This window comes from Colletotrichum fructicola (assembly GCF_000319635.2).
Source record: "Colletotrichum fructicola Nara gc5 chromosome Unknown KSG_Nara_v1_contig04, whole genome shotgun sequence".
NCBI lineage: Eukaryota > Fungi > Ascomycota > Sordariomycetes > Glomerellales > Glomerellaceae > Colletotrichum > Colletotrichum fructicola.
Window position 1 is genome coordinate 5845550 of NW_027094054.1, and position 10870 is coordinate 5856419.

Below are 10870 nucleotides of genomic sequence, written 5' to 3' on the forward strand. Positions count from 1 at the left end.
TCCTTTGGGTTTCTTCAGGATCCGTAACTTTGCATTGGATACGGTCGCATTGGAGCAATCCAATATTGCTCGCCGAATGTCATTTGCCCCTGCAGAACGTCGGCTGCGAGGTGTTGTAACCGCATGTTTGCCAACATTGACCATGCCCATTGGAACGATTAGCTGCAGCTTACAGAGCAAAGGACGAGGATCAAATGTGGCACCCTTGTCTTGCCGGCTGCCGTCGTGTCAACCCTGTCGATTTGTCTGTTAACACCCCGCCGAAGCCCGAGCCGTTGGCCACGCCAAGTATGGCAATACCACGCAGCTCAAAGCAGGCAAAATAGTCAAGTTAGCAAGAAGAATCCGGAGTGAGAAACCAGTGAACGTCCAACCTCCGGGTGTCTCATTACACAAGCACCAAGGCAAGATATCATGGCGAGTTGTCCGCGAGCCTGCGGTGCTATTGCGCTGGGAGGTACCCGAAGGATCACAGCCCTAGTCGAGCCATGTGGGGATGGTGTCTGGCGCTGCATGACGCCCAGGGTCCCCGAACACCAGGGCCACGGAGAGCAAGTGCGCTTTGCTCGAATGCGCCCAGAGAGAAGGCTGGCATTATCCAGTGATTGATCGCGAGCCAGAACGTTCTTCAAGCTGCCGTATCCAAGCGAGCAAATCTTAAAGGTTCATGGGGGAAATCCTGCCAATTGACCTTGTCTCCCACCGCATGGCGCAGTTCCGTACAACTTTTCTGTTGGAGTGTGGAAAGAGCTAGTATTGGTGCCCCAACATTTGGTTGTGCTCGGAGATTTGCGTCAACGCCTTCTCTTGGCTGCGATGTCAGCCACCACATAATTCGCTGCAACTCGGCTAACAGTCTCTGGGACCATCTGTTCCCTGATGTGTCCATGAAATGAGGACGATAAATGCCACACTACCCAATCTTTCTGCATGACTGACTGGCACTGGAGATTTCTTGACTGAGATCTCCTACAGTCTCTCATTTCTGTATTATAATTACGAGCCATCGCACTACATATAGAAACCAAAGACACTATCATCTATGACACCCAAGTTTGCATCTTCGAAAAGCAGGTTGGTGCTGGCTGATGGATCCCACAAGTCTGTAACCCCGTGCCACGAGGCCACCCCCTCGGCTCCGTGAAACGAACCAAATAAAGAGTTGAAGTCCGCTTGAAGGTCTGAATGCGTCAGCAACATTGAGTAGTGTAGTGAGAATTTCAAGGTAACGTACCCGGTAATTGCTGGTTGTTGCCACCCGTATCCTCCGGTTCATTATCCTGCGCGATCCCTTCCAACCGACGCATGAGCGACTTCAGTAACTTCAGGGGCCGTTTTAAGCCGTAATTACATCCTCTCTGATACTCAAGTAAAGCAAGCCAAAAGAAGCGGATGCATTTGATATGCTCCTCAGAATCATGGCTAGCCTGCTGCAGTATGACTACAACCGCACAGTAGCTTGCATATGATATGCCATACTGAGCGCGACGGAGGGTGAAAGTCTGCTTGTAAACCTCAACAAGCTTCCAAATACGAAGAGCGGCGTTGAGGCATCTCTCTTCAGCCTCTCTTTTCGATTCGGTGTCCAAAGTGAACGTGAAGTGGCCACGATTAAGGAATGCCTGCTCAGTCAGAATGGTCAAGGTCCAAAATATGGCACTTGTTTGTATTAGCGAAAATGACCCGGCTCAGGCAAAAGAAGACTTACTGGGGTGTGATTTGATGTGGTGGCGGAGTGACATCCACCCCTGGCTCAAATCGGAGCCACTCTGGGAGGTCCGCTTTCCATCTCAGAAGCTGTTCCCTGACCTTGTCCCGCTCCTCTAGCAAAGTCTCTTCAGCGGTCTCTGCACTGGTTGTCGAGTAGAATTCTCGGATGACTCGGCCCATGATGTCGCATAGCCGAAGAAGGCTTTGGAAGGTGCTGAGGGCATATGAAGGCCGCGCTTGGTATGCTGATACGCGCATACCTAAGGGCTCAATCAAAGGATCGGTGTATGGCTTCCACTCTTCTAGCTCTTCATAAGAGTCAAAATACTCTTTAGAGACGGTTCCATGTACTTCAGGCATAGTGGGAGACCTCCCTAAGAAGAGGGACTGGAGCATGTCTCCTACGTAGGCCCCCCAGTAAACTCTTTTTCGAAGCTCTAGATCAATAGCAGAGCTGCGATAGTTTGAACTGTCAATGGCGACTGTCTGAACATCGAGATGGCAACCGATGTCGGTAAGCATCCTGTATCCAATACCACAGAATATCCAGCCGGCGCTTTGCATGCCGCGAGGCACCAAGCATGCACCGCATGTCAACAGGGCCACAACAGTAGGTATTGTGGGTTTGTCAACATAGTCGGCGAGCAAAACCTTGAAACGGTTGTAATATGCCATTCCTCTGCTCTGCGGATCTGCGGAGTTGAGCCGAAGGCAAGTGCGGTCACTATACAGACTGCTCTGCAGGTATATCGCATTCAGCAAAAGTTTGTTGGAGTAAGGACCATTTCTGACGAGACTGTCCATGACCGCCGGCCGATATGTCAGAAGATACGACAGGTGTTGCCGGTTCCAGTGCAAATCAAGTAAGTGCATCGCGGTGTCTGCTGGGACCCCGTCGAAGTCAATGTTGGCTGTGATGCTTGGTGATGAATGAAGCATCAGCTCTTCTTGCCTTCTTATAGCAGCGTTCGATATGAGCCGGTCTTTGATAGCCTCTTTACACACCAGGGGATTATTGCCCGCAAGTCGCTGTCGCGCATTGACAAGTGATGATCTTGATGTATGGTCATGCAATAGACTTGTAGCTCCGTAGACCTGAACTCCCTCAGCTTCCTGAGTATTGTCTTCGTCAACTTGGGTATCTCGTGCCGTTGTCTCATTAGTGGGCGCCGGAGTTTGTGCGTAGAGTATATCTTCGGTGACAGTTGCGGTAGAGCCAGGGGTTCTATGCGCGAATGGGGTTCTACTAGGTGTGCATGATCTGTCGTCGAAAATGAGATATGTAGTTCCATACTGCGCCGACGCAGTCAACTCTTCTGGTTGAACCGTTTCAATGCCGGTATTTTTACACCGTTCGAGGGCATGAGATTCGTCCTGACCGGTTGCTGTCTGAGATGCAGCATTGCTTGGCGAGTCTCCAACTTGCCTCCTAAGATCTTCAATTTGTTTGTGCAGGGACTTGACATCTTCCCTTCTTGTCCGGACCGCTGTCTTTCTCGCGTCTTTTGGGTAGTCGCAGGCCAAGTTTCTCGTTCGGCATGTGCCACATAGAGGACGTTGACCGTCGCATTTCACCTTTCTACTCCGGCAGTTACTGCAGGTGCGGCAGATGCCAGCGTTGGTTTTGGCCCGAGTCCCGTGTCTTCTGGACGATAACGGAGAATCCCGAGCATCTGCCGAGGACGTCATCGTGTCAGACCGAGAAGACTCCGGAAGAGGTTACTTGGCCAGACGCAGTCTCTGGAGAACGAAAAGGCCGAGCACTGTCTTTGTCGGAGTCCTTTCAATTGGACATGCGAGTTTTCGGTGATGCTGCGATGGGGAGAGATCCGAACATGGTGTGTGCTGCGATGGGAGAAAGGAGCTTTACCTCGGATGTTTGATGTCCGAATCGGACTTTGAAGCAACCGGGCCCCACTTTCTCGTTGGAACCGACTACGAACTTGGCTGATATACTGCGAAATACTTGAATCTCCAATTTACGACCATACCTTATGTAAAATTGTCAACAAACTTTGGCTTTCTTGTGATTAGAGTTTTGTTCTGGCTTAGGACGATATACGATTTGGAAATCCGGAGCTCATCGGTAAGTTGCCCCTTGCTCGACATTATCCAGTCATCATTCTAAACCGGCAACTAGGCTCAAGCTACTCAACAATGAAAACCATTGGCATTGTGGGCGGTATTGCTTGGCCCAGCACCTTGGTTTATTACAAAGAAATCCACGAATACTTCAAAACACAGAGTGGAAGCGACAGCCTTCACACGCCAAAACTTGTCCTCGCGCAGACGGACTTCGCACTCATCGAAAAAGCTCAGGCGGAGGGACATTGGGACGAGGTCGGGCGGCTTCTTACCGTTGAGGCAAACAAGCTGAAGGCGGCTGGGGCCGACTTCTTTCTTTTGGCATGCAACACGGTTCACACCGCCGACGACTTCATCATCAATAATGTCGACCTGCCATTAGTTCATATTGTTGATGCCGCCGCTGAGACGGTTATCGGGATGGGTTGCAAGATCGTGGGCTTGCTTGGTAGCCGTTACACGATGCGAGGCACCTACTTCGTTGGACGTCTGAAAGCAAAGTATGGATTGCAGGTGTTGGTGGCCGAAGGAGATCATGAAGAGAATGTACACCACGCTCTCTACAACGAGCTTGCCAAAAACATCTTCGTAGAGAAAACGAGACTCAAGTTCCAGGCGGCTATTGACGACCTAATAGCTAGAGGGGCTGAGGCTATCATTCTCGGATGCACGGAGTTTGGAATTCTAGTGAAGGAACAGCATAGCTCCGTGCCAATTATCGACACTAGCATTGTACATGCTCGAGCTGCAGTTGACTTCGCTCTTGAAGTTTGAAATTGCAAAAGCCTTCACAAAAGCAATATATATAGAAATAGATATCCTACGTTACCCAAGAGACAGCTTTTCTCCGCGAACAAGGTTGCTGATGGGGGACTTTCAGTGTAATTATGTACGCTCCAAGCCTTTGAGATAAGTCGGACATGCGTAGTCTGAAGGCTAAATTATCACAACTTATTGATGCCTTTCACGTAGATGACTTCATGGCCACCTGACTCCTCGGAAATGCAGAAGAATACTCGAATCACTTTGTCAGTTCTGAAGAATGAATGTCTCAGTTTTTGAAGAAAAAAAGAGAGTATTGGCAAGCTAGGACTACACCAGTCGATAATCTATTTGCACCCGTTCAATTCTCCTAGGCAGTCCCGGAGAGATGTTCTCTCCATACTCTGATACAGCTCGAAACTGTCAAATACTCGGCAACCGAGACTTTCCTCAAAAGCTTCTTGGTCTTCTAAAGAGACGGCGCTTGCTCTGAAGGCACCTGCGCCGAGATTGGAATGGAAGATTCCTGCTGCACTCACAGGGAGAAAGTCCTCATAAGTGATAGGCTCAAACCCCAACATTCCAGACTTCACCAACGCATCAATCTCATCCAAATGAGACATCCTAGAATAGGGCTTTCCGATGACATGGTAAGTGAAGTATGCGAGCTGTTGTTGACGCAAGACGTGCAGATCGTCAGGAAAGTCCTGGAAAGTCTTCATCAAGACAGCCTCTTTTGAAGATCCTTGCTCTTGTTCGCGCATGAATTTGCCATACAAATCATCGTATAAGCGCCGACCTTTGGGAGTCAGAGCAATACCTCGCTGTTCTATCTCCCCGAATCGCGCTTTATGTCTACCGCCTTTCTCGGACCCACTGGAAAATGCGATCTCCTCCTCGAGAGCGAGGAAGCTGGTCTGCCTGAGGAGAATGGGGAAATGCCTGGATGGTGGCCCCTCTATCCTGTCTTTTGCCTGCAGGCCGTGCTCGTGCATTTTAAGTTGGGCGGCCTCGATGTCCAAAACCCGAGGCGTAAGATGGTTGATATGAGGTCCTCTGAAGCACACCACATCTGCGATCAAGGGATGAGCCTCTTGAAGACGCCTGTACGTCTGTACATCGACCGTTGAAGTCTTGTGCCACCGAAAAGTCTCGAGAGCCTCAATGATGAGGTCGTCTGCTTTTGCCTTGGGCACTGACGTGAGGGCCTCCAACTCTTCAATAAGCTGGATGCATCGAGGCGTGAAGATTTGCCGATCACTTAGGACCCTCTCCGCGCACGAGCACAACTCGTCATTGTTGAGGAGATCCAGCCTCAGCAGAGAGGTGAAGACGCGAAAGGGGTTATGGGCGAGTGCGTGACTGGTAAGAGGCCGGAAACAAGTTGCGTGGACAGGAAGACCAGCAACTGAGAGATCGTAGTAGCCGACCGCATGCATTCCCATGATTGAAAATAGGCGTCGGATCATTTGAAGCTCAGCGGGGGTGCCGAGACGAATTGCGCCGTGTCTCTCGACCTCTAGACGGTGTTGCGTGTTCGAAGCGTGCTGATCTTGTTGACGATTGATTTCCGACACAATGTTTACCAGAGTTCCGTATTGGGGAACTTCTGCGCGGTACATTTCAGACAATGCCATTGAAAACTTGGCCCTTATCTCGTCAGGGGAGACTTGACCATCATTGGTGGTAGTGTCCATTCTGTTGATGGCGGGCTCGCGATGGGGCCGTATGTTTGTAATGCAAGGTCCGTAAACGGTGATAGCATGAACTCTGGCGCCAGGACGGTTTGTAGAGAAAGTGTGCAATTGTTTGGGCTTTGACAAGGTATAAAATATAGCTTCTTACATGTAATCAGTCAAGTTAGAAATATCCACCGTGTGTGAGGAGAGATATAGGCCTCGTCGGACATGCTCGGGCGTGCATGTCCGAAGGTGTATCCACCGCGGACATGCAGGTCCGCCGCCCTCGGTCATTCATGATGTCGAACTCGATAATGAGGGCTAACCCCCGCGAAGAGATTTTGAATGGAAAATGATTGTAGTCTCAACTAACACATATTTCATCTGGCTGAGCTCGTTGCATTCGCCTTCAAGAAAGAATACGGGTGGAGACCACATCAGAGTTTGCATAGAAGCTTTCGACATAGGTGCCAGCTCCGTGGGTTGTCTTAGACTTCATCTCTGAAGTTTCTCAATTTTCTCATATAGACTATCTCATAGGTTTCCAGGTGTTGCCCGGACACCGGCTACATCTAGTCCCGCACGATACTGGGTGCCAGGTAATCATCCAGATGATGTACAGTCTCGAGACACGAATTGTTACCCATGTGGTCATCTTGGATGCATATCCCGTCCATCATTCCATTTAGCAAGTAAACTTAGCAGGTCCTGGGATCGTGTAGGATGTGACCGGCGGGTAATAGATGTTGATGGTGATGCCGGGGTCAGTTCCCTTAGTACGGTATCAGAATTCGATTTCATAAACTCAAAGGTTGCGCTCTTTACCTTGTAAGCACCTGGAAAGCTGACGGTCGACGGGGTCTTGGCTCCAGTTCCGCCGACGACGTTGATCTGGGCGCACTCCATGTACAGCTGAGCTCCTGGGTACGAGCTGGCGCCGTGCAGGGCAATCATCTCAGCTCGGAGAAGGTATTGGCCACTGGCGATGCACTTCGGAATAGTAATGGACTGGCGGCCCTGGTTGTTGATGACGTTCGAGGTACCCCAAACACCATTGTTATAGCCATCCTCTTGAATCTTGAACCAGCCGTCACCGATACCAGTATCAGTCTTCGCGTCGCTGACCTTCTTCATGTAGGTGATAGTAGGTCCTAAGTGGCTGGCATCCATGACATCGTCAGCACCACTAGTCAAGGTGTGGCGCCAAATAGCAGTGACGGTTGATCCGGCGGTGACGCTGATCACCTTATCGGTCGGGGTAGTCGGGTTCGGCGGGCCATTGCATGCGATGTACTGGGAAGTGACATCTGTCTGAGGGCCATCGTATGAAGGCGTTCGGATACCTTGGGACACTCCAGAGTTTACACCATCAGCCTCCAAGGAGACGAAGATGGTGTGGGCCTGGGAGAGGCTGACCGCGGCGAGAAAGTTGAGGAACTTCATGATGGCTGGCTTCGATAGTCTGATACAGACAACAAGTCGTCCTTCAGCAGACAAAAACATGGTTCTTATATCTCAAGCCCCAGAGCTAGACGTGCCATGCCTACGCAGGACTGAAGGCCAGAGAGAACCAGGTCTGACATAAAGACAGACTAACCTGCCATTTGCCCCCGGTGCATTAGCATCCGTTGCTCTGTGAGGAAGGTCGTTGCACTTCAGGAGTATTGTCGATGCCGGTAGTGGACGAAGTTGGCTTGGCGGGGCAGTCTCATCCGGCATTTAGATTGAGGTTTGTTGAAACCCCGCGAATCGTCTGGCGCCCGAGGTGCAGCTAACCATGGTTCGCCTGGCGGGGATCTCACCATCCATGTCGCGCTCATCGAATCGCGTGTCCGAAAGCTTAGCGTTCAGACGACTAAATCAATCAGAAACGCGACTTGGTCGCAACACCAGGCGCCGGTTCCCGATTTTCCGCGTGATGTTTAGAGACCAGGTTCTGCACAGAAACAACGGTCCATGGAAACACTCAGCTACAAATATGCTAATGATGCTTGACGTCGGACGAACGCTCCACACACGAAGGACCCCTTAAGACAAGAAGTGAGTCCACCGTTGCGTAGTTCAGGGGCAGCATCGGGTGGGCATTGCAGCATCAAATAACGCTTAAGTCATTACACATGATCGGTCGGTAGAATCTAAGCATATTACATGGCCATTCATATCGTCATAAGGTTCACATCTTCCCCATCCTATCGTCGTCCAGATCCATGCGCGACACGGTCAACAACTAACCCGCCAACAGTGCTTCCTACGATGTGCTCCCAACTCTTGTGTGTCTTCTCGTTGTTCTTGCCAGCGACGGCGTCAATGGCTCCGGCGCCTGCTGCAGCCGTCATCACTCTGGCAGTGCGATCCTTGTCCTTTCTCGACAACCCGGCCTCGATAATACCGGCGCTAGCTGCGGCGATGGCAGCCTGACTCCAGTTTGGACCTGCACTCGAGTGTCTTCTTTTGCTGCGACTGCTGTGATGATGGTGGTGATGATGCCTATGTGCGCGGTCGTGTTCATAGTCTCGTGATCTCGGCCGGGAATGCGATGGCTTCTCATTATAGTAATACTCCCGAGGTCGGTTTCTGCCGGTCTCGTAGACTTCGATCTGCCCGCTGCGGTCAGGGTACTCGTAATGTCTTTGAGCGACACGCACTGCGCCAACATCCCTTGTCGGGCTGTAGTCTGGCCGGTCGCTGGTGTAGTCTGAATATGTTGGAGAATGGTGCCTGTGGAGATGAGGCGGGTAATTGTCTCTGTATTCGCTTCGATGTGCCATCTTGGATTCGTTTGCTTGAGGTGAGTTGAGAAGTGGACTTCGAGGATGAAAGCGAGAAGGATCATCCAGATCAATTTTGGAATTAAGCTTATATACCCAGGTTCAGCTCGACTCGTCCGGAAGGGCCCTTGAAAGAGAACCCTACCAGAGTACACAGATTGCGGATCTTTGGAGGGACTGATCAATGTTGTTGCCACTTCAGCGTAGCTTCGCGGGTTACTTTCTGATGTTAGGCCCTTGGCAACGTTGGAATTTCGCCCGGATGATGCTGTTTAACCAATGATCTGACTCAGATTACCAGTTCAAAAAGTGGTGGGGTGGATCATTCCCCCATGTGAAGCCGCAGGTGTTCGTCGTTTTTAACATGCATGGCCCAACAAAATAACAGGTTTTTGAGTCTGAATAACTCCGGGGCAGCATGCTATTCGACCTCTTTAGAGTTTATTCTGGTGACCCAGCACTTTGCTGATTTTTGGTTTGTTGAACAGCCTGACACAAGGTGAAATTTGGACTTGGAGACCTGGAGAGTTCGCGAGAACAATTCGACGAGACCTGGCAACAATTGATCGCCGGACTTCTGGGAAAGCACCGGGCCCAATTGAAGCCAAGAAGCCAAGTTGCTAAGATAAGCCAATATACAGGCAGGAAAGATTAAGTACATAAAAAAAACTGGATCTTCTGGGCTTGATGTTCACATGGCCTAGCCATGACGTGAAAATGATGGGAATGTGTCGGAACAAACTCCGGGGGGTGGAGCCGACCGTGGACCCTAAGGGCATCGACTCCGCACCGAGCCGGCCGGATTACAGCGCCGAGACTTGCAGTCTGCAGGGACTTTTTGAGCAGATTATAAACAATATTCGAAAAAGAATCTCAAATTCTGTTTGATTACTACTTTGTACATAGCTGTATCCGACGCCGTGGCTGCCCTCTGGGCATACATGTGAATTCCCATAGCGATGTAATCTGGCAGAAAGAAGAAAAGAAATGATTGTTGGGAGACATGATGAGTAATTATGAGTCTTGTAAGAATCTAAGTTACAGATTTCATCTTATCGTAACATCGTGAGTCGTGTATCCCCTCTGATTTGTATCTATCTCTATTGAGTTCCACCAACGATAGGATCCGCGTTGGTAATGGTACCTTCCTTCGTCGCCAGGAAGTCCGTTATTAGCTTCGATGGAGGTCCGTGTGAAGCGGCCGGGTTACTTCGGGTCGGAGCGAAGAACATCGTATTGCGGAACTCTTCAGCCAGTTGTTCAGACTCGGTGATGCTGAGACATTCTTCCAAGCGGGCGACATCTTGAGTGTCGGTATCTCGAACATGGGCGGCCATGTCTACCCAGAGGCTCTTCAGTTGAGGCTCGAAGCTCGCATCGTCAACGGGGATGGCTTTCAGTTTGCAGATCTTTTCCTTCAGCTAGTTATCACTAGAGTTAGCGTCTGTTCGCCGTCGCGTTACCTCGTGGACAAGGGGGGGCGCTTACGCTCTTTCGGTCCGTGCAGTTCTTCTCACACCTCGAGCTGCCGTCGGCAAGACGAAGCTTCAGAGCTGGAAGAAGCACTTGTTCCTCGCTAACGCAATGTCTTGCAAGCTCGAGGGCAAGCTCATTTCTCCAACGAAGCTTATCCTCTTGTGTAGCTGCCGTGAGGATGTACCGGTATGCTTGCTCGATCCTGCGGTGATCTTGCTTGATAGCTTCGGACAGACGGGTCGGCATTTTGATCGTGATTTAGATGCGTGTCAACGCTTCGATGGTCTATGATGAGCGAATTCGGGTATGAGGGATGGTATTGCTAATTTGGTTGAGCGTGTATAGATAGAAACGAGGACCATTGGGTGATGGACGTTGCTCAACTAGAAA

The 10870-nt window shown here is 50.5% G+C and overlaps 6 protein-coding genes across 6 annotated transcripts; 1 reads left to right on the top strand and 5 right to left on the bottom strand.

The window, feature by feature from the left end:
• Positions 1–1011: 1011 nt before the first annotated feature.
• CGGC5_v008503 (Nitrogen assimilation transcription factor nit-4) lies at positions 1012–2514 on the bottom strand (the record flags this gene model as incomplete). The annotated part of the gene is made up of 3 exons (XM_032028143.2): positions 1012–1181; positions 1235–1659; positions 1709–2514. 3 exons carry the CDS (start codon positions 2512–2514, stop codon positions 1012–1014), a joined length of 1401 nt encoding a protein of 466 aa, XP_031892193.2.
• A 1031-nt stretch (positions 2515–3545) lies between these two features.
• On the top strand, positions 3546–4569 carry ygeA (putative racemase YgeA; the record flags this gene model as incomplete). Its single annotated transcript, XM_032028156.1, has 3 exons — positions 3546–3548; positions 3763–3796; positions 3851–4569. The coding sequence occupies 3 exons, from the start codon at positions 3546–3548 to the stop codon at positions 4567–4569; spliced, it is 756 nt and encodes a 251-aa protein (XP_031892194.1).
• Positions 4570–4904: 335 nt separating this feature from the next.
• Positions 4905–6254, bottom strand: ydcJ-0 (Uncharacterized protein; the record flags this gene model as incomplete). The annotated part of the gene is made up of 1 exon (XM_032028167.1): positions 4905–6254. One exon carries the CDS (start codon positions 6252–6254, stop codon positions 4905–4907), a length of 1350 nt encoding a protein of 449 aa, XP_031892191.1.
• A 667-nt stretch (positions 6255–6921) lies between these two features.
• Positions 6922–7679, bottom strand: eglD-12 (putative endo-beta-1,4-glucanase D; the record flags this gene model as incomplete). The annotated part of the gene is made up of 2 exons (XM_032028177.1): positions 6922–7008; positions 7062–7679. The coding sequence occupies 2 exons, from the start codon at positions 7677–7679 to the stop codon at positions 6922–6924; spliced, it is 705 nt and encodes a 234-aa protein (XP_031892192.1).
• Positions 7680–8425: 746 nt separating this feature from the next.
• On the bottom strand, positions 8426–9004 carry CGGC5_v008507 (uncharacterized protein; the record flags this gene model as incomplete). The annotated part of the gene is made up of 1 exon (XM_032028188.1): positions 8426–9004. One exon carries the CDS (start codon positions 9002–9004, stop codon positions 8426–8428), a length of 579 nt encoding a protein of 192 aa, XP_031892189.1.
• Positions 9005–10104: 1100 nt separating this feature from the next.
• Positions 10105–10726, bottom strand: CGGC5_v008508 (putative hemerythrin-like protein; the record flags this gene model as incomplete). The annotated part of the gene is made up of 2 exons (XM_032028199.1): positions 10105–10425; positions 10493–10726. The coding sequence occupies 2 exons, from the start codon at positions 10724–10726 to the stop codon at positions 10105–10107; spliced, it is 555 nt and encodes a 184-aa protein (XP_031892190.1).
• Between the last annotated feature and the right edge of the window lie 144 nt (positions 10727–10870).